We start from the raw sequence: 21,389 nt of genomic DNA on the forward strand, positions 1-21,389 counted from the left end.
CTGGAGAAAACAACAGAGAATAGTGGATATTAGTACAGATTGGAGATCCCTGCCTGATGAATTTGATAATTCTATGCATTAAATATAATAAAATGCACGCCAAAATTCAGTGTCATAATTCCCAACCCCCACCCCTGACTCTGGTCTACATTCTCCATCCCACAAAAAAAAAACAGATTTACCAAAAAAAAAATTGTAGTAATGAAGAAAGTTATTATAGTAAGCACATCAGTCAGTAAAACTAAATTAATTTATTTTCTACAGTATTCCAGTACAGGGATGCAGGGGCCCAGTCTGCCTACCATTGGCTCCTGCTAATTAACCTCACTTGCACATCTTTGGGATATGCAAAGGAAATAAAGTTGATCTGGAAATAGTTTGTAAGATTCACAGAGACTTTGCCTGTGTTGAGATAAGAGTCTTGGACACTAGAGTTGTGAGGCAGCAGCCCACATCACAGAGACATGCATGTTAATTGTCAATTCTAAATGTCCTCACTATGAGTTATTCTGGTGCCCCAGATCAAATAATGTGTGAAGGAATGCATGATTTTAGTAAATTACTAGGAAACATGTGGACGTCCAGTCTTTAAATAGATATGGCTCATGTAGAGCAAGATGAACTTTTCCATTTTCGTTTTGTTTCCACCATGAAAAATCATGATCACATTGGTGATGTAACTTTCCAAAGTAGTGCTTCTTTGTCAGCATGTATGTCTCTCTTGTTTTCATTCATGAATTCTGTATCCTGTGTTATGTGCTTCTGTGATGTGCTTGACGCTCACCAGATGTCACTACTCTTCTTTTTCCTTATTCTTATTACAAAGGTCATGGTCGATGATCAATAAACACAATATTGAACTTGATTGAGAATTTGGAAGACAAATGTTGTGTGTCTTCAGGGATTATTTATATGTGGGCTTAAGAGGATCAAGCTATTCTCATAATAAAGTTAACACCCACTAGTAAGATGCTCCATAGATGGCTGTGCTTTTCTTTCTCCCAAGTCAGTTTGTCGACCACTTTATTTTTCCAAGGTTTCCACAACTTCAATTTTTTTAACTTTCCAGAATATATCAATTCACATTCTTTTAATTAAGACAAACATCAAGGTTCAAACCCCAGTAGTTCACAAGTACAGTACCAGCATATGGCTGCACCATATGTACTTCATGCTCAGTGGATGCTTCAGCTGTCATTCTTCTTCCTCTAATCATGTAATCATCTTCTGCAATTTGCTTCATGCTTCCTGTCGCTGCTGGGGTTTTTTTCTGCATTGTCTCCTTCTAAATCAGTTTGCTGTAACAAACACACAAACCCAGCTCATTGTGCTGACATTGACACTGCCTCAAATGTGCTGATTGACCAGTGTATACTAGGTCTGTCCAGCAAGGGGCACTAGCTCCCTGGTTGGAATTAGTTATTTTTAATTAAGTAACCTGAACTTGAAGAGATATATTATAACGAGGCGATATCCCTCCCATAGTGATACGGCGGTAAGAAATCAGTCAGTCAGTCATTAAAAGAAAATCACTTAGCTTTCTTTAATGACGATTTATGTGGCATAACATACAGAAAGCCATGACAAGACCTTTGTGTAGAGTTTGCCATTTTCGTTGCTGCACTGGAAGGATTTTCAGGATCGGATGACGTTATCTTCCATCTGTCCGTCAGCTTCAAAGGTGTACCGGGCAATGTTGCAAGGCTTTATACTCTTTTTCTATGTGCAGGCCCTTGCTTAGGTGAATCATGCCATTCCAAACAAGGCAAAGAGAGGCATGCTGGCTCGTAATACACAGAAATAGTGCATGTTGCCCATTTGCCTTTGTCTATCTTGTTCTATGCTTGGCCTAGCAGTTCTAAATGCTGAGCTCCTTTGTACTAAATCTGGTTTAGCTGTGCATGTAGAAAGAAAGGAAAAGCAGATTTAAAATATTTGCACAGTTTACTGTATACTAACCCAGAAGCTTCAGTTTGTATCAATAACATTTGCTCAGACTACTTTAAACTAGAACGTGGCACAAGACAAGGATGCCCTTTGTCACCACTGCTGTTTGCAATTGCCATTGAACCACTGGCAATACATTTTCGAAATACTGATCAGATAAAGGGGATTAGCAGAGAAGGACTGGAACAGAAAATCTCATTATATGCAGATGACATGGTACTGTATATATCGGACCCAGAAAATTCTGTGCCTGCAGTCTTAGCAGCACTCACAGAATTTCAAAAGCTCTCTGGTCTCAGAATTAATCTGAATAAAAGTGTACTCTTTCCGGTGAATTCGCAAGCATATAATATTAGATTAGACACCCTTCCTTTTATCATTGCAGAACAGTTTAAATACCTCGGGGTAAACATCACAAGTAAACATAAAGCTCTTTATCAACAAAATTTCGTCGTCTGCATGGAAAAAATTAAACAAGACTTGCATAGATGGTCAACCCTTCATCTCACACTAGCTGGAAGAATTAACACTGTTAAGATGAATATTCTTCCTAAGCTCCTTTTTTTATTTCAAAACATACCAATATACATTAATAAATCGTTCTTAAGCAATTAGATTCAACAATAACCTCATTTATTTGGAATTCTAAACATCCACGCATCAAAAGAGCGACCCTACAAAGACAAAAGGCAGAAGGCGGCATGGCTCTACCTAACTTCCAGTTTTATTACTGGGCGCAAATATACAGTCGATAAGAACCTGGACACAAATAGAAGAACATACACAGGCATGGACCGCAATAGAAGTAAAATCCTGCAGTACTTCTTTGTATTCCTTGCTTTGTGCTCCAATAAACACACGTTATCGGCAATACACTAATAACCCAATTGTGCTCCACTCACTTAGAATCTGGAACCAATGTAGAAAGCATTTTAAGACGGAGAAGCTTCTTTCTGTGGCACCCTGCAAAAGAACCACCTCTTTCAACCCTCACAAACATATGCAGTTTTAATATCTGGAAAAATTTGGAATTAACTTGCTTAGAGATCTTTATATAGACAACGCCTTTGCATCCTATGAACAATTACATTCCAAATTTAACATTCCAGCTACAAATTTCTTTCACTATCTTCAAATCAGGAACTTTGTTAAACAGAACCTTCCAGATTTTCCTCATCTTGCACCCTCATCCACGCTGGAAAAATTATTGCTCAATTTCAAGGAGTTAGACTCCATCTCTACAATATATAAAATCCTTTTACAATCCCTTCCTTTCAAAGATCCAAGAGGACACTGGGAAAATGACCTCTCAATTAATATATCAGAAAAGGAGTGGAAAGTAGCAATGCAGAGAATTCACTCAAGCTCCATATGCAAAGCATACAATTATACAACTCAAAATTATATATCGAGCACATCTGTCTCGACTAAAACTCTCCAAAATGTTTCCAGGGCATGATCCAACCTGCGAACGTTGCAACCAAGCCCCAGCCTCACTAGGTCACATGTTCTGGGCCTGCTCCAAATTAACATTATTCTGGACAAAAATTTTTAATTACCTCTCAGACAGTCTTGGACTCACAATCCCTCCTAACCCATTAACAGCTGTGTTTGGGGTTCTTCCAGAGGGTCTTAAAGTGGAGAAAGACAAACAAATTGTGATTGCATTCACTACACTGTTGGCACGCAGACTTATTCTGATAAACTGGAAGAACCCAAACTCTCCTCTTTTAAGTCAGTGGGAAACTGATGTGTTATACTATTTAAAATTGGAAAAAATCAAATACTCAGTTAGAGGATCTGTGCAGACTTTTTTCAAAACATGGCAGGATCTAATCAGTAATATTTTGAAATGATTTTATAAAGCACAGAGAATTTGTTGATTTAGGTATTTTTACAAGCCTTAAATTTTACACCGTTTGGCTTGCTCTCTCTCTCAGGGGTGGGGATCGATCTGTTCTTAGTATAATTCTTTTTTTTGTAAAAACTTGATTGCTATGTATTGATTGTAATAAAATTAATAAACAATAAAAAAAAAAAAAAATTTTGCACAGAGCACAGTGACATTAAACTTATATTCTGATTACACTAGGTCACAAGGTTACAGACCAAAATCAAGGTTCTTGCCCCAGTATTTTGTAAGTAGATAGATAGATAGATAGATAGATAGATAGATAGATAGATAGATAGATAGATAGATAGATAGATAGAATATGAATAAATTAGACCAGCTGGCAAAGATGAAAAGTAAAATAACTTCCAGAGAAAATGAACCACCAGGTCTCAAGGTTATTAGGAAAAACACATGTCAAATATAATATTATTATGATCTTCTTTTAAAAAAATCATTTTTTGCTTTTGATTTTGGGTTTTGGATTTGTTAATACAATATGATTTTTATCAACTCACTCATTTTTTTCACCACTATTTTCATTGTATTACCATGATGACTGTCATAGATGTTCCTCAGTGCATGAAACTGTACTTGAATATTGAATTCTAGTGTAGTTAGAGACAGATTATTTTGGTTGAGTTTGTACCTTTGCTTTTCTCTCAAATTCACTGCACCTCTTCTGCCAATTTATGATGTTTTTGTTGTTGTCCTTTTCCCAGTTAAGTCCCTGTTCTCCTTTGACAATCCTTTTGTTTAGTCCTTTTGGTTCAGTTTAAGCTCACATTAGTTTTCAGGCTCTTCTTACGCCCACAACAAACTTTAAGTTCTGGTATAATCCTCCATTTCCTGAGGAATGGAACTGTGTGAGACAACAAAACTTAAGCATTTAAAAATTCTGAAAAAATCATACATTGTAATTTACAAATGCATAATATTTTTTTAATACTAATGATACATTTCATCTAGTATGTTGATCTGCATGTCTTTGCTTTCTTTGTGAATGCTGCAGATCTTCTGAATTTCTACAAGTGGTGTAGAGCATGCACTGCTGGTTGGATCAGGGGGTTTCACAGTGAAAAATGTGCTGAATAGGGGTGGGATACTGATCAGGGAGATATCTGCATTTTATGTTGAGAGCACTAACTGCCTAATGCATTTTTCTTGAACACTAGAAAAATAGAAACATCTGTTCATCTGTCCAGTGAAGTGACCCACCTAACTGCTTTTTACATTTCGGGAGGGGGTTGCTGTAGGTGGACCGCTAATCTTTGCAGAAAGTTTGTCACAAGTGGATGGAAGGCTGATGTTTTGATAACTGTAATTAGGTGTTTTGAAAAATGTAGAATTTATTCTTGAAATTTTACAGTTTTATTTTGGTTTTAAAAGCGTTTTTAATTTTTATCATTATTTTGTCATTGATTTTTACTCAGCCATTTTTTTTCAAGGGCTCTGCAATTTTTTTTAATGATGGCAACCACATTGTTGTTGGTAACGGCCTCTCCATTGTTACCATGCAGCTATAGCAAACTGTATTGCAAGACATTATTGCTAAGACAGCATTTAAAATGGTGGCATACTGTTTCTGGTGTCCAAATTTGTGTATATAAAATGATTTGCTCTTGAGGTGCTTAAGAGTAGGTAGGGCGAAAATTTTTGGTGGTATTAGAACTTTTCTCATATTTGTTTTGGTTTTGTTATTATTCCTACTTTTGATCTTTCAATTTCAGACATTTCTTTTTTTTTTTCTTCTCCTGTTCCATTTCAAATATTAACCTTTTTCCATCAATAGCATAACAGATGGTTTTGCAAAGATATTTTTCTGACTGTTCTGTTTTAAGGTGTTCATGTTGTTTATTTTGTTTTAAACACTCAATTCTTTGATATTAATATTACTATCATTATTATTGTTGTTATTATTAATGCAGTTTTTTGTGGCAAACTTCATCTTATGCATAAAACAAAAATAATATGGCATAGTAATATATAAAAACTATCTGTGTTACCCATCTTCACCCAGGACATTTCCAAAGAAAATGGGCCTAGGTTATAAGTGCTGTTAATTATTTACAATACAATACACTCCAGTTTTTTTTTGTATAGCCCAAAGTCACTCTAGAAGTGCCGCAATGGGCTTTAACAGGCCTTGTCTTTTGACAGCCCCCCAGCCTTGACTCTCTAACACACGGGTGTCGAACTCCAGTCCTGGAGGGCCGCAGTAGCTGCAGGTTTTCGCTCTGACATTCTTCACCATTAGTGAGCCATTTTTGCTGCTAATTAACGTCCTTTGCCTTTGTTTTAATTAACTGGACTCAGGCCCCTTAGTTGTCTCTATTTCCTTAATTAGCAGCCAAACAATAATGAGACACAAAACAAGCTGCCACCTGACTAGCTCACCTGTGGTCATCACACAATATCAGAAAATAAAGAAAGGTGAAAGTCTCTGTAAGGTTGATCTCTCCGGTCACCCAAACATTTTGACGGTGTTCTTAAGAAAAACAGAAAAATCAACAGATTTAGAAATGGCTGCTATAGCAGAATGGGAGCAGCAACAAGCTGTGGAATTAAATAACAGGTTTAATTAACTGCAATAATGAGCTTCTCATTAAGAGATTGGTTGGAATGAAATTGGTTGGAGTTTGAAAACCCAGTTCAGCTGGTCATCTTTTGGCTTGTTTCACATCTCATTTCTGTTTGGCTGCCATTTAATGAAGAAAGGAATCAATTCAGAGGTGAATCCTTAAAACAGGGCTATTGACATGAAGGGAAAAGAAGATAATTAGCAGTGGAAATTGGTCACTGATTAGGAAAAGGGTTAGAATGAAAACGTGCAGCCACTGCGGCCCACCAGGACTGGAGTTCGACACCCCTGCTCTAAGAAGACAAGGAAAACCTCCAAATAAAAACCTTTCTTGGGTAAAAAAATGGAAGAAACCTTGAGAAAGGCAGTTCAAAGAGAGACCCCTTTCCAGGTAGGGTGGGCATGCAGTGGAGGTCAAAAAAGGAGTAAATACAATACAGAGAACAGAACACAAGTAATCCTCAATGCAATACAATAGTAGAATAGTAATATTACAATTACAGAGTAAAATGCAAGAGTAGATGATATCATGTAATATGATTCAGATTTGTTCAGAGTCCTGGAAACCTCGGCCATCAAGCTGTCCCACCCACTGGCTAATCTGATGAAAAGACCCTTCTACCCAATGATTCTAGTACTCCTTTATCAAATATGATGTTTTCATAGGCAGGCAAACAACTTGGCAGGTGGGCCATGGCACTAAGTGCCATATTTGAGTATCAAGAGGAGAAACAGAATAGGTGAGGGTTAGTAACAAATTATAACTATCATGTTACTTATGTTATAGTGCTAATGACTAACAACAGAGATGCAGTATGTACAGTTAATCAGCAGCTCTAGTCAGGATATGCTAAACTGAAGTAGTGAGTCTTCAGTTGGGATTTAAAAGCTGAGACTGAAGGGGCATCTCTTATGGAAGCAGGAAGACCATTCCACAGTTTAGGGGCCCTGTAACTAAAAGCTCGACTTCCCACTGTTATTTTATTAATCCTTGGAATCATAAGGAGACCGGCATCTTGAGATCTTAATGTGCGCTCTGGTTTGTAAGTCGTGATAAGTTCAGACAAGTAAGCCGGATCTTGGCCATTTAAGGCTTTATATGTTGAAGTAGAATTTTAAAATCTGCCTTAAACTTTACTGTGAGCCAGTGTAAGGATTTAAGAAATGGAGTTATGTATTTGTATTTTCTTGTTCTTGTGATAATTCTTGCAGCAGCATTTTGGATTAACTGGAAGCTGCATAGAGAACAGTTTGAACATCCAGTAAACTCCACATTGCAGTAGTCAATCCTACTAGAAACAAATGCATCAATTCATTTCTCAGTATCCCGCATATTTAGAAAATGGCTTAATTTCCCAATATTTTTAAGATGGAAGAAACATGATTTGGACAACTTTGTAATATGTGCTTTAAATGACATACTAGAGTCAAAGGTAACTCCTACATTGTGGGCTGATTCAGTAAAATTAATAGTGATTTCAACTGAGTTAAATGATGACAAAATATTGTTGTGATCAGCGTCATTCCCTCCAACAATTAACATCTCTGTTTTGTCTGTGTTTAAAGACAAGTAGTTCTCATCTATCCACTCCTTTAATTCAATAACACAACTAATTAAAGACAACATCAGAGAAACTTCATTTGGTCTAAATGAAAGGTATAACTGGGTGTCATCTGCATATGAGTAAAAATTAACATTATGTTTCCTAATGAGAGATCCCAGTGAAAGCATTTAAAGTGAAAACAGTAAAGGTCCCAGTACTGAGCCCTGCAGGACACTATATCTCACTACTGTGTATAATGATGGAGTACTGTCAGCACATTTCTGTACATATTGGAATCGATTTGATAAATAAGAACTAAACCAAGCGAGCACGGGGCCTGTACGCCCAACATCATTTTCTAGCCTGTGCAGTAAAATAGAGTGGTCAATGGTGTCAAATGCTGCACTTAAGTCTAACAACATACTTACAGTGGAGTTTCCTTCAACAGAGGATATAAGAATGTCGTTTACAACCCGTAGTGCCATTTCTGTACTATAACCAGTGCAGAAACCAGACTGGAATTTCTTAATGCATAAGGTGTGAGTGAAGCTGATTTGTGGCTACTTTTCTAGTATGTTAGAGAGAAAGGGTGAATTTCAAATCTATATACAGTATATATAAAGGAGAGTTGGGATCCGAGAGACTATGTTTGTGTGTTTGTGGAGGGATGGAGAGTTAAGGCGGGTGGGGGAGTCACGTGATCATCTCCCTCCCATTCACTTTATTTCATTCACTTTATTTCGCTCCGAGTGTTTGTGGAGGGATTGAGAGTTAAGGCGGCCCCTCCCATTCACGTCATTTCATTTACAGTACTTCATTTCGCTCCGCAGCTGACGCGGTCATGCCGTTCTTTTTCCTTAGTGTTTAGTCCTCTCTCCTTTACTGATTTAAATAAAGGAGAGTTGGAATCTGAGAGACTGTGTTTGTGGAGGGATTGAGAGTTAAGGCGGCCCCTCCCATTCACGTCATTTCATTCACTTCATTTCGCTCCGAGCTGAGCTCTGCTGAGCTCCGCAGCTGACGCGGTCTTACCGTTATTTTTCCTTAGTGTTTAGTCCTCTCTCCTTTACTGATTTACTGTTTACTAGATGCAGTACTTATTTAATAGTATTTTTTCCTTTAGTGTTACTACTTAGTGTTTCTTAGTGTTTAGTAGACGCAGTATACCAGTGTTCCCGTTGGTGTTGCGGTTTTCTGTTACTTTCTACTTCATTTTAGTGTTTAGTAGACTTTTAGTTTATCTCATTTACTGTTGTTTTTTACTGTTGTTCCCGTCGGTGTTGCCATTTTTTTTACTTTATCTCATTTAGTGTTGTTCCCGGCGGTGTTGCTGTTTTTCCCGTTTCTATTTTTTATGTAACATGCTCACAAATTAGTCATAGAGAAAATTTATATATTTTGGCTCCAGGAGGACAAACCAAAAATGTTGGATATAAAGAAGCTCTATAAGTCGCATGTAGATACGTAATTATTCCAACTACAGCGACTGCAGCGAAGCGCACGAGGTCTGCTGGTGGGTCTATAATTATTAAGTATGTGTGGGTCTAGGTCTGACTTTTTAAGTAATGGTTTGATGACTGACACTTTTAGTGCATCAGGTACTGTGTAATGCAATAATGAACTGATAATGATAAGAATAGGCGTTGCAAGAACATCCATTGCACTTTTTACTAGTTTTGTTGGCACCGGATTTAGGGAACAAGTAGTGGGTTTCATTTTAGAAATTACAGTTAAGACTTCCTGCTCAGTTACAGGATTAAAAGTTCTAAAGTGTTGAATGCAATGTGAGACAGGGTCTGCTAAGCTAGTATGCAGTTTGTACTGTGATGCTGAGATCTGGGATCTTATATTTTTAATTTTTTCATTAAAAAATCCATATGGTTTGTACTGCTAATATCTGTTGGTTATTTTGCACTGTAAATCTGAATTCCCATTTGTTAATTTGACCACTGTTCTAAACAGTTCATGAGGATTATTATTATGTGGATGGGTAACATGTACTACTTCCTAATTGATTACTTATATGTCTACAGTATTTGTTTTTTATTTATTTTTTAACGGGAGCTCGTACTGTTAGTTCATTGGAGCTATTTAGTCTTGATCATGCTACATAATTGCCCAGGAATAAAGCATTCCTGTAATACATGAATTGCTGCTTTTCCTACTGACTGACCTTGGGTTTTGTTGATGGTGATTTTAAAACATACAGGAAACTGTATTTTTGTTTTGAACAGAAAATTAGTAGGAATAATGGGAATTTTACATATAATTAAATTTATCCTGTAGGACATCCTGTAAAAATGGTGGTTGCAGTCAGATTTGAATGTAATGCTTTTATCTGTAATCTTGTAGCATTTCAGCATTTTGGAGGGTTTAGATGAAAAGCAATATAGAAATTAAAACAGGCATAGTGTATGGAAACAGCAGTTTCTTCCAAAAGAAAGCATGAAACAGAAAATTACAACCAAAAAGAACTGAAATAAATCCCTGTAAATATTACAAAATTGAAAATGAAGGAATGTCAAATAAAATGACAGAAAATTAGAACATTAGAATGTTAAAAAGATTCAGACAAGAACAGGCCATTCAGCACAACAAAGCCCACCAGTCAAGTTTTAAAGATCCCTAAAGTATTACTTGGTCACTTATTCTAAGTGTCTTTGGTTCTCTGTTTAAAGAAAAACTTCCTAATGTTCGGGTGAAATGTACCCTTAACAAGTTTCCAGCTGTGTCCCCTTGTACTTGATGAACTCATTTTAAAATAACAGTCTCGATCCACTGTACTAATTCCCTTCATAATTTCAAACACTTCAATCATGTCACCTCTTAATCTTCTTTTGTTTAAACTATAAAGGCTCAGCTCTTTTAATCTTTCCTCATAATTCAACCCCTGTAGCCCTGGAATCAGCCTAGTCGCTCTTCTCTAGAACTTTTCTAGCACTGCTATGTCCTTTTTTTAGCCTGGAGATCAAAACTTCACACAGTACTCCAGATGAGGCCTCACCAGTGTGTTATAAAGCTTAAGCATAACCTCCATGGACTTGTACTTCACACATCAAGGTGTTATATAACCTAACCTTGCCATGGGCACTATGTAAATATCGTACAATGTCAGCAAGCCAACTGAACTAAAATGAACTTCAGATGTGGGTTTTTACTTTATTTACTCAAGAATTTCTTTTCGAGTTAATCACTATTGTATGTTCACCCAGGGTGCAGGATGACGCAGTACCATAGTTTTATTATTATTATTATTATTATGTTATTATGTTTACGATTTTCATTTGATAACGTCATTCCCTTAAGCTTTTGTTTTTGTGTATTTCAGCAGTAGTATGTTTAAGCTTATATATTTTTTAATATTTTTTTTATTATTATTATTATTTTAGTATGGCTTTACCCTAAAAGCCATTGATAAAGAAAAACATCCCGTGGGATTATTGCAAATGTAAGGATTGACAAGAGATTGAGAACGATTTTGGCAGTGAATAGTCAAAAGGAAAGAGCAAGATGTCAGAAGCCAGAAAGACAGATGAATACCAAGTCACCAAAACAAAAAAAGTGGAAACCATGAGGCGTAAACCAAAAAACAAAAGGAGCGTATAGAAACCAAAATTGTCATCTAACAGCCCAATTTTTACACTATATTCGGTATTTAACCTAAACATAATTGGCTTTACTCCAGGATTGACCTGCAGTCACACAAAAGATTTCACCAATTTTAAAGTGGCAAACACTGGGATGCCTCTGTAACTACGAGACAAAGAAGGATCGCATGATGCAACGGTTGCGGTGCTGTGTATTTTGTGGTTACATGACGTGTAAAGGTTGAAAAAGTAAACAAAAATAAAAACATTAATCATAGCAGCCATAGCCAGACAAAAAAGTTCTGAACACTGAAGTTCTAAAACTGAATCATGTTTTACTTTAACTTATTAGAAAGAGCAATAAAATTTACAAGATGCAGATTTATATGACCCATGAATTGAATTTTTAAATTTAAAGTTGTTTTGTCACCGTAAATGTACTGTAGTGAGCTCTTTGCAACACCTAGTTCACAACCACAGCAACTGGCACCCCAACTTGTGCTTTATAGAGTGGCAACTAACCATGTCTTATTTGAGCTTTACTAATCTTTCTTCTTGCTCACTCTCCACACCTCATGTCATGCCATGTCTTTTTCCTTCTTCACCCGTCCATCCACCCTGTTGGTCAATGCTGTTCGGCTGGTGGCCTTCATTTGCATAACCTGGAAAGCCTCAGACAGCCAAATGGCACTCTGTCTAGCCCAAAAAAGGAAGGGGGAGGGGAGACAGAGGAATTATCAATTAACAAATGAAAAATTGATCAGTTTTGGATAATGTTGATTTTGTACCAATGAGGAGAACCATTGACATGTCGTTAACATGACTCAGGCGCTGCTGCGAGTGGCAGCCTTTCCAGCAGCTCCGTGTATGAGTTTATCTTTCTACCTTTTCCTCTATTTCACTGATCACTCCTACCACTTTCTTTTATATGGACTCTTTCCCTGGACACTTTTTACTACTTGGACATGGATTTTTATACGCAGAGACTCGTCTATTCAGGTAGTCAACTTCAAGCTCTGAGAACAAAGGCCCGTGCCAGTGTGGTTCCATATTTACCCGACGAGGTGGTCGTGGCAGCAGAGCCAGCACTAAGCTAAAAGCTAAGAGGCTAGCGAGAAAGTGGCATTACAAGCCTTCGGTGTCTTCTGTGATACTGGGAAATGTGAACTCACTACCAAATAAGATCGACGAACTGGCTGCGTTGGTGAAAAATGTCAGGACCTACAGAGAATGCAGTTTGTTTTGTTTTTGTGAAACGTGGCTAACAACTAACATCCCAGATGTTAACATGGAGCTACCTGGGTTTAGCACAGTTAGAACGGACAGAGACGCAAATGCCTGCGGGAAGCAGAAAGGAGGAGGACTCGCTGTCTATGTGAATACAAGGTGGTGCAACTCTGGACATGTAAACGTTAAAATCTCCACTTGCTGCAGGGACATTGAACTGTTGGCCATAAGTCTGCATCCCTATTACTTGCCCAGAGAGTTTGGACATGTCATTGTTGTTATTGTTTACATCCCTTCTCGGGCAGACGTGGAGATAGCGGGTGACAGCATCCATTTCGCTGTTGCTAAACTACAAACGCAGCACCCCGAGGCGCTTGTGTTAATCGCTGGAGACTATGTGACGCTGGATAAAACATTACCTGCCTTCTCCCAGTATGTGGATTGTAACACCCGGGGAAATAGGACTATTGACCTACTATATGCAAACATTAAAGACGCATACAGCGCCACCCCGCTGCGTGCACTTTGGGAAAGCAGATCATAACCTGGTTCTTCTTCAGCCTCACTACAAACCACAAGTGAGGGAATACCTAAAACCACACACTCATTCAGGAAGTGGTCTGCTAAGGCAGAGCAGGCTCTGAGAGGCTGCTTTGGGACTACGGACTGGGATATCCTGCAGGGATCATATAGTGAGAACATTGAGGGGGTTGTTGACTGCACTATTGACTACATCAACTTCTGTATGGACTTTGTAGTTCCAGTAAGAACAGTACGCTACTATGCTAACAACAAGCCATGGATTACAAGTGACATCAAGGGCCTTTAACAGTGGAAGCTACTGTTATATTTACGAAAGATATTGCCAAGGGAAAGGAGGTAAATAATGTAAAGGAGGGGCCCCAGGACAGAGCCCTGGGGCACAACTGAAGTAACAGCAGTGGGTTGGGATGTGAAAGTTTTAAGCTAAACAAACTGAGTGTAGCCTGAGAGGTAGGATCTGAACCAATCTAGTGGAGTGTGGGTAATGCCAATCGAAGATAATCTATTGAGAAGAGTAGTGTGACAAATATTATTATATAGCAAACTCCATAATATTAAAACACAATATGAAGCTATTTACAAAAAAAATCCATTTGGGTGTAATTTTACCCTTTCAAAATACAACAGAACATGTGAGATCTAAAATAACACTTACAAATGTTTTGGAGCATGTGTTTCATTTTACAGATGAGCTAGTTACTCTCTATATACAATGGTGCTCCTTATGCTTTCTGTACTTGGGTATATCTCCACACATTTCAGTATTTTCCACATTTCAACGACTTGTCTTGTATGTTCGTGCTAGCTGATCAATCTGACCCAGGTTGGGTGATTGTGAGTGGGCAAGTGTTCACTGGCACACTAGGACTGGCACCTGACTTTTTTTCTTGAAAATGCTAGGTTAAGCTTCAGCACTGAATGACCTTATTAACTGGATTGAGTACATTTTAAAATCAGTTTGGCAGAATCTATGACATGGAAACTGATGAGGCCATCTATACACTTTTAAAAACTGCTTAGCCCATTACGGTGGCACAGAAGCTGGAGGGTTTGTCTCTAAGATTTTTAGTAGGGTGGCCAGAAGGACCAGTGAATATAATGAGTTGGCATAGTTAAAGTCTAGAGTGTAGACACATTATAAGGTATAACAGTTATGATTATAATGGTGAGATTACAAAACAGCAATATTATATTAAAGGGAGCAGAAATCAGATCATTTATTGGCCTATTAAATAACAATTTTCCAAATTCCAATTTGAAGGAATCATCTACAATAGCCTTCTGCTGATGAATATGCTTAAAAATTATAATCTGATACCAACAGAGGGGTGTATTCTATATATAATTTAGATTGAATTATGAATTTGTATAATATTAATGGCCTTGAGAAATTAAAATACTATGGTGTAGTGGGTCCACAGCTCAAGTCAAAAAGGCCAGTTTTTAAATAAATAGTTGCCGTACTTGCGGCTTAGAGAGGGGGTGTGGTAGTTTGGCCAAAGCAGTTCCCAGGTGATTCATGTTGCGGACAGTCCTCGCTTAAGTGCACAGGTGAGGAGTCGGCCGCATCCATAATTGTTGCCGGGAGCTGCTGATTGCCACACCTGATCCACGTCCCCAGATTATATAATAGGAGTGCGAGGCAGATGAAAGAGGGAGAAGAAAGAAAAAAAGAATGGAAGGTTAATAGAGAAGAAGGAAGGAGGACGGAGAAAGCCGGTGAGAGAGAGAAAGCAAGCGAGCGCAGGCTCGCGCTGATTGCAGGCAACTGGGCGAGGCAAGCTCGAGTGGAGTGTTTGGCCAGCACCCGAGGGCCAACGATAGTGGTCGCTCCTGTTGAGCGCTTGTTTGGAGCAGGAGTGACCAGGAGCAGGTTGGCTCACCGCAGTGAAGGGAGTCCGGAGCTAGGAAGTGGAAGCCCCAGCGTGAGCGTCCTGGGAGCCCAAGTCTCAGTCTGGGTGAGCAGAACCGGAGGCAAGGATCGGAAAGACCACTAGATCAGCACAGGGAAGAAGGTCAGCTGCATGTAGGGTGACTCCCCTGGTGCATAGCCTGAATGGGAGAAGCAGGGGAATCACCAGTAAAAGAATGCACCAGGCTTTGTTTTAAAAAAAAACTGCTTCCAGCCATTGTTTTAACCTCGGTTTTAAAAGGATTTTTTTTTTCTATTGGATTTTAACCTCCACCCTTTCACCTATTTTTATTTGAAGATTTAAGGGACACTACACTATTTATTTGAAAACTGTTTGATTTTGTTGCTGTTTTAATACCAGCACATTGCACTTTTTGCACCATCCCCTTGCTTCATCGTTGTACCTCACTGTCCAGCTCATTGGTGACATTACCGATGGTGTCGGGTTCGAGAGCTCCCAGAAGTTGGATGGGAGCATGGAGCAGAACCCACATCATCACAAATGCACCACAAGTCAGATTTCATTTTCAATTTATTCCGCAGTAAACTAATCACAGTAAAACATTTACACAGGAGTAACTGGAGAATACTAATTTACAACTATACTTTAATATACACATATTTATGTATTCTGTATATCTTCCGGTCATTTAATAAATAACAGAAAAAAGTCAAACCACTCCTTGCAAAAATGGGAACTTACTAACATGCAGCCATACTTTTATATGCAGATATTTATGTTCTCTGTACATCTCCCTGTCAGGCAAGTGGTCTCCCATTCATACACTCTCATTCATATGCACTGCATGCTTTATTATTCAGTTCCTGTGCCTTTTTGCAAATTAGTTTATGTCTGAAAAAGAGTTTGAATATGTAATTAACATTCAATACCGCTACATTAATTTATATAATGTAGCTAAACTTAGCTTTCCAGTTATACTAACTGGCTAACTAAAGTTAGTTAGTTGGCTAAACAAGTGTTACATTAGTTACTGTGTCTCTTCTGCAGGTTTAGTTAATGTCATAAGTAGTCCCAAAATCACAATCAGCACAACCGTCCTCACAGAACAGCCGTCCAGAGTTTTCAACAGCAGCACTCACAGCACTACAGTGGAATAAGTAGTGGGAGGGGACTCAATGGCAAAGAGGTATAACTGGTAGTACTGAGGCCAGTGCCTTTAAAATTTCACCTTAGTCAGTTGATCAGACTTTTTAAAGGATGAAGACTAGGATGACCAGTAGGCTCCATTGTTTGTGTCAGAGTCAGATTGCCAGGACCAACTCTAGATGGCTGATTCTTCCAAAACGAGAAAGAATTACTTGCAGTATGAAGGTTTTCAAATCACTTCAGTACTTCTTGTCCTGCACCTTCTGACTCACAAGTACGCAAACACTCTATATATGATATACCATTTGACTCATCTTGATGCCTAGTTACATAAGATCCATCCATCCATCTTCCAACCCACTGAATCCGAACACAGGGTCACAGGGGTCTGCTGGAGCCAACCCCAGCCAACACAGGGCACAAGGCAGGAACCAATATTGAGCATTTTATGATTACCCTGTATTTTTGACCCTCTTGATCTAAAAAAACTAATTTCTTAGATATTTTTGGACTATAGTCTGTTCAGGAAATTACATCCTTATAAAAAGAGTAAACCAATACGTATCTTCAGCAAAAATAATTAGAAGAACTATAAGTTGTCCATATCACATAAACTGACTCCAGGATTTCACCCCCAATGAAATTCAAAGAGTCAAAGTTGCTCCTTTTTACAAAACTACGAAAAAAGGAAGACTGGTAATATAAACATCTGGAGTGTCATTTTACGTTGTTTCAGATTAGCTGGTCATGAATATTTTTGATATTTGATTCTTTACCAGTGGTCCTAGCTATCTAAGAGCCACTTGTAGAAGGTTAAAAATGACAAATTTTAAACTTAAGCATGTGGGATGTTGTTTTTGACTATTTCAAGGTGAGTGATTATAACTATGATTGCCTTCTAGCCTTCTATGAACCTCTATCAGAAGATGAAAAATTACATATTTCTATTACAATGGAGAATATATAGACTTTAGATATGTAAATTGAACCTGTGACAGATAGGGGGAGCTTCTTAATCCTCCACTCCCAGACTCGTTGCCACCCTTCCACCCAGCTCAGCTCGCCGTCTGGGAGTTCCCAGAGTCCTTTTATAGTCCCTGACCCAGTAGTGTTTCAATCCCCAGTCCATGTGATCCTTTATCACTTCCGGGTCAGATAAAAAGTCCTTTTCTTCACCCCGGAAGCACATCTTTCCCCTTGTCCACGTGACTCAGACGTACTTCTGGGGCGTAGGGTAAATAATCGTTGTTCCTCCCTGCAGCGTCACCTAGTGGCCCCCATGGCATCCAGCAGGGCTGTGTATAAAAACTGCAATGTCCATGATGCCTTGCTGGTCTTCGGGGAACCTCCATACTGCAAGGAGGGCTCCACCTGGCAGCTTGGGGGTATTGGCTGGGATAAACGGCTGGCCATACACCACAAACCACACATTTTAAAATTTCAAATGTTTGACTCAGCTATTCTTGTTTATTATGCACTTCTGCCTCAGGCAGTAAATCAGGTCAAGCAGAGGTCCCTGTGCATGTCCTTTCTGTAACAACAACAACATTTATTTATATAGCACATTTTCATACAGATAATGTAGCTATGTAGGACCCCATATGTCCATTTCCTCTTACCTGATTTATGGTTGCAGAGAGATGGTGTCGGTAAACATTTTAAATGATAAAATGTGTATTGACTTATGCAGATAAACAAGTAAGTCTGAAGAAACAATAAATAAGAGAACTCCCCCAAATCAATGCCCTACCCATAATGCCCATTCGCATCAAGCAAGCTCTATGAGGAGGATTGTAAGGATGCAGATAAACAGAACCAGTGCCTGGATAGCCACAGGAGAAGGCTGTAGTCCAATTGTTGGGTCAAAAATAAAAAGTCAGAGAAACAGCAATAATATCAAAAGCTGAGATCTCTCTTCCATGCCGCTAGGCCTGTCATGATAATTATAAGTATGTTAATAATTATTTGTCATGAAAATAATTGCCATTACCGTTCTCATTGGCGCCCTGCGGTGGGCTGGCGCCCTACCCAGGGTTTGTTTCCTGCCTTGCACCCTGTGTTGGCTGGGATTGGCTCCAGCAGACCCCTGTGACCAGGTAGTTAAGATATAGCTGGATGGATGGATGGATTTTCATTGTCTTTTTAATTTTTTTTGTGACTATAGCTCAATCACCCTAGTGATATCATAATAATGCACATACATCTGATGAAGAAGATGCTGTTTATTAACACCAGAAATCAAAACATAGATAGATTCATACTTTAGAAAATGCAGTAAATCCTCACTGGGGTTGATAATGGACTGTACTCCATCACACAACTGGAAACCTGTGACCAGCTCAACTCAATCTTATCTCCTGTATTAAAATGCTTAGAGCTCCTGAATCCTGCCTTCTGAAACATTCCACAGCATATTATACTTCAGTCCACTGCATGGTTAGACTACCAGGTAATAAACAGAATTTCAAAATGTTCCTATGGATTACAATTGCCTAGAAAAGAGACCCCAAGGATACAAAAAAATTACCTTCAAAGAATGTATAGCAAAAAGGGAAAAAAAGGGAAAATGGATAAAAAACATTGATTCCACTAAATGAACCAATCAGTTCTAGGTATATATAACAAATATCAATATATCTGCAGACAGAATGGAAAAAAGGTAAAAAGGATTGCTTCTGAACTTGCAGCAGCCATTTATCAGGCTTCGTCAGGGGGCACGGTATTGGCTGTCTGAAAAAGAGGAGAGCACAATTGTGCTGAACAGTCAGCAGACAGTCACTAAATGTGACCTGGGCAGTAATTGTCAGTCACTTAAATTGACATGATCTGGCAACATGATTAGTGACTGCAGTCAGCTAATCTGACATACTCCTCCACGACTTGAAGTTACATAATGTGTCTGCGTCATTGGCCATCACAGTAAAAAAGGGTAGGCTGATCACAGAAAGGGCATGGAAGCTTAGTTGTACCTAAATAGGAAAAGTTGACTCTTCAGAAATACGGTACAGAGATCACCTGTAACACCCCAAGTAGAAGAAGCAGGGTTGCAAAAACAGAATCACACTTGTGTAACAAAGTAGATGAGCTTTTCAAACAAATATACCCATTTTTCCCCAATGTTTTCTATAACAGCAAACTGTCTAAGATGAAATTACACATAACATCCATACAGGCATAATATAAAAATGGTGTAGAATATAACTACATTGCAAATACAACAGAGGGTCTAAGTTGTTCTTAGCCATTCGATTTATTTGCCCTGAGATATGGCTGAACAAATGTGGAAAAATAAACCGAAAGATAATGATGCAGAATACTACAGCAACAAAAGGGGAGCAGTACTTGAAGTGCCCAGCTGTCTATATACTGTACAATTTCATACATCTCTAGACTGCAGCAGTGTAAATCAATATTTTTATGTCTCTCAGTTTCACTGTCCGTGTCCGAGCAGTGGTAATGACTCGAGATGACTCCAGTGGTGGATGGGTGCCAATGGGTGGTGGAGGATTAAGCCATGTGACAATCTGTAAGGGGAAAGGCCATGAAGAGAGCAGCCAACAGGACTACCTGATCCGAGGCGAGAGACTCCGAGACCAAGCCGTGAGTAGTTATCCGTCATTAATTTGTGAACTTTTTGATGAAGTTATTATTACTGATTTGTCTTCCTTTTCCTGACCACCCTTTCTATCAGCCAATACTGGAATGTAATGTGAAGCGGGATCTGGTCTACAACAAGGTGAATCCGATCTTCCATCACTGGAAAGTAGACGAGAGAAAATTTGGGTTAACCTTCCAGAGTCCAGCAGATGCTGTATCCTTTGAAAGGGGCGTCCAGAGTGCCATTGAGGAACTGGAAGATGGTAAGATGACTACAGCAACAAGGCTGAGGTATAAAATGAGAAAACGTGCATGGTTACAAATGCTCATTGGTATGGATAAAATGAGAATTAGTGCATGTGGTACGAATGAGAGAAAGGGCACATTACGTTAGCAAGAATGAGAGACTGGGAAAATTACAGAAGCATTGGACAGGGTCAGCAATCTCATTTGGCCAGACATGTTTCACCAGGACAGATTATAAGTGCTGGGGGCTAAATTGGATTCACTAAAATGTAAGTTAATTACATTTTAAAAATCATGTTTTGCTAGTTAAATTTCTTTTTCTTTTTACAGGGTCAGAATCATCTTCTACCAATCCAGATGAAAATGAAGGTGCCGATGAAACCAGAGGAGTGAGTCCTAGTGTACTGTTTTTTATTTTCAAATTTGCAAAACAGAATCAGGCAAACTAGTCTGGGCAGTTTGAAATGCAAAAAGTGACTTAGCTGCTCTATATTTAGTAAGTCCCTTAAAGTTTGTGTTTAATGTTGCCATTCTAGTGAGATAGGATGGATACTGAAAGTTCCCTTCCCATGATACTGTAGCACAAGGAGTAATGGGTGTCCCATTAATGGGAAGCTAGCATTCCTACCATGATGAAAGGAGGACATTGTTGCATTTTGGATGTTTCTTTGTTGAGGTAGGGGCTGAGCTCAATATATTTCCACCCAGGGCTTTGGTGAGTGATCACTCTCCTATTTAACTACCACTTGTGAAAAAAACCTGGTTGTTCACACATCCTTATGGAGATCATGAATGCACTATTGTCTCCTGCCCTAGCCTGTTTAGAACAGTCTCTATGGGTGCTGCCTTTTTCCCTTCAGCTTTTTCTGCACATTTAGTCATTCATTACATTTAGTATTAAATGGACCTGTGTACTTCATGAAAAATAATCTTCATTTTTAAGAAAATTGTTCAAAATCTGCACTGAGGCTTTCAGTGATCCTGGACTTGGGAGTTTGAGGAACAAGAGAGACTGTAATGGCAAAGGAGGGAAGGATGAGTGAGAAAGAGGAGTTGAATGGCTACATGGTGAGAAACGCAAAGATCACTTGCAAGTCCCCCTTTTACTTCAGTGCTCTCATTTCTGAGGCTTTTTCTCCATGCATTACAAAAAGCACTTATTTTTTTAACATAATGAGGAAATTGAGAAATTATTAGAAGCATGTC

At 38.6% G+C, this 21,389-nt stretch overlaps 1 protein-coding gene across 2 annotated transcripts in view; it reads left to right on the plus strand.

Annotated features, from left to right (window-relative positions):
* Nucleotides 1-21,389, plus strand: part of spred3 (sprouty related EVH1 domain containing 3) — a 122,060-nt gene that overhangs the window by 62,235 nt on the left and 38,436 nt on the right. For both annotated transcript variants that reach the window (XM_039771571.1, XM_039771572.1), the window contains exons 2-4: nt 19,769-19,940; nt 20,032-20,200; nt 20,514-20,572. In XM_039771571.1, the coding sequence (XP_039627505.1) occupies nt 19,769-19,940; nt 20,032-20,200; nt 20,514-20,572 (400 nt within the window). The remainder of the gene's footprint in view (nt 1-19,768; nt 19,941-20,031; nt 20,201-20,513; nt 20,573-21,389) is intronic.

The sequence above is a fragment of the Polypterus senegalus genome, chromosome 12, assembly GCF_016835505.1.
Source record: "Polypterus senegalus isolate Bchr_013 chromosome 12, ASM1683550v1, whole genome shotgun sequence".
Lineage (NCBI taxonomy): Eukaryota > Metazoa > Chordata > Cladistia > Polypteriformes > Polypteridae > Polypterus > Polypterus senegalus.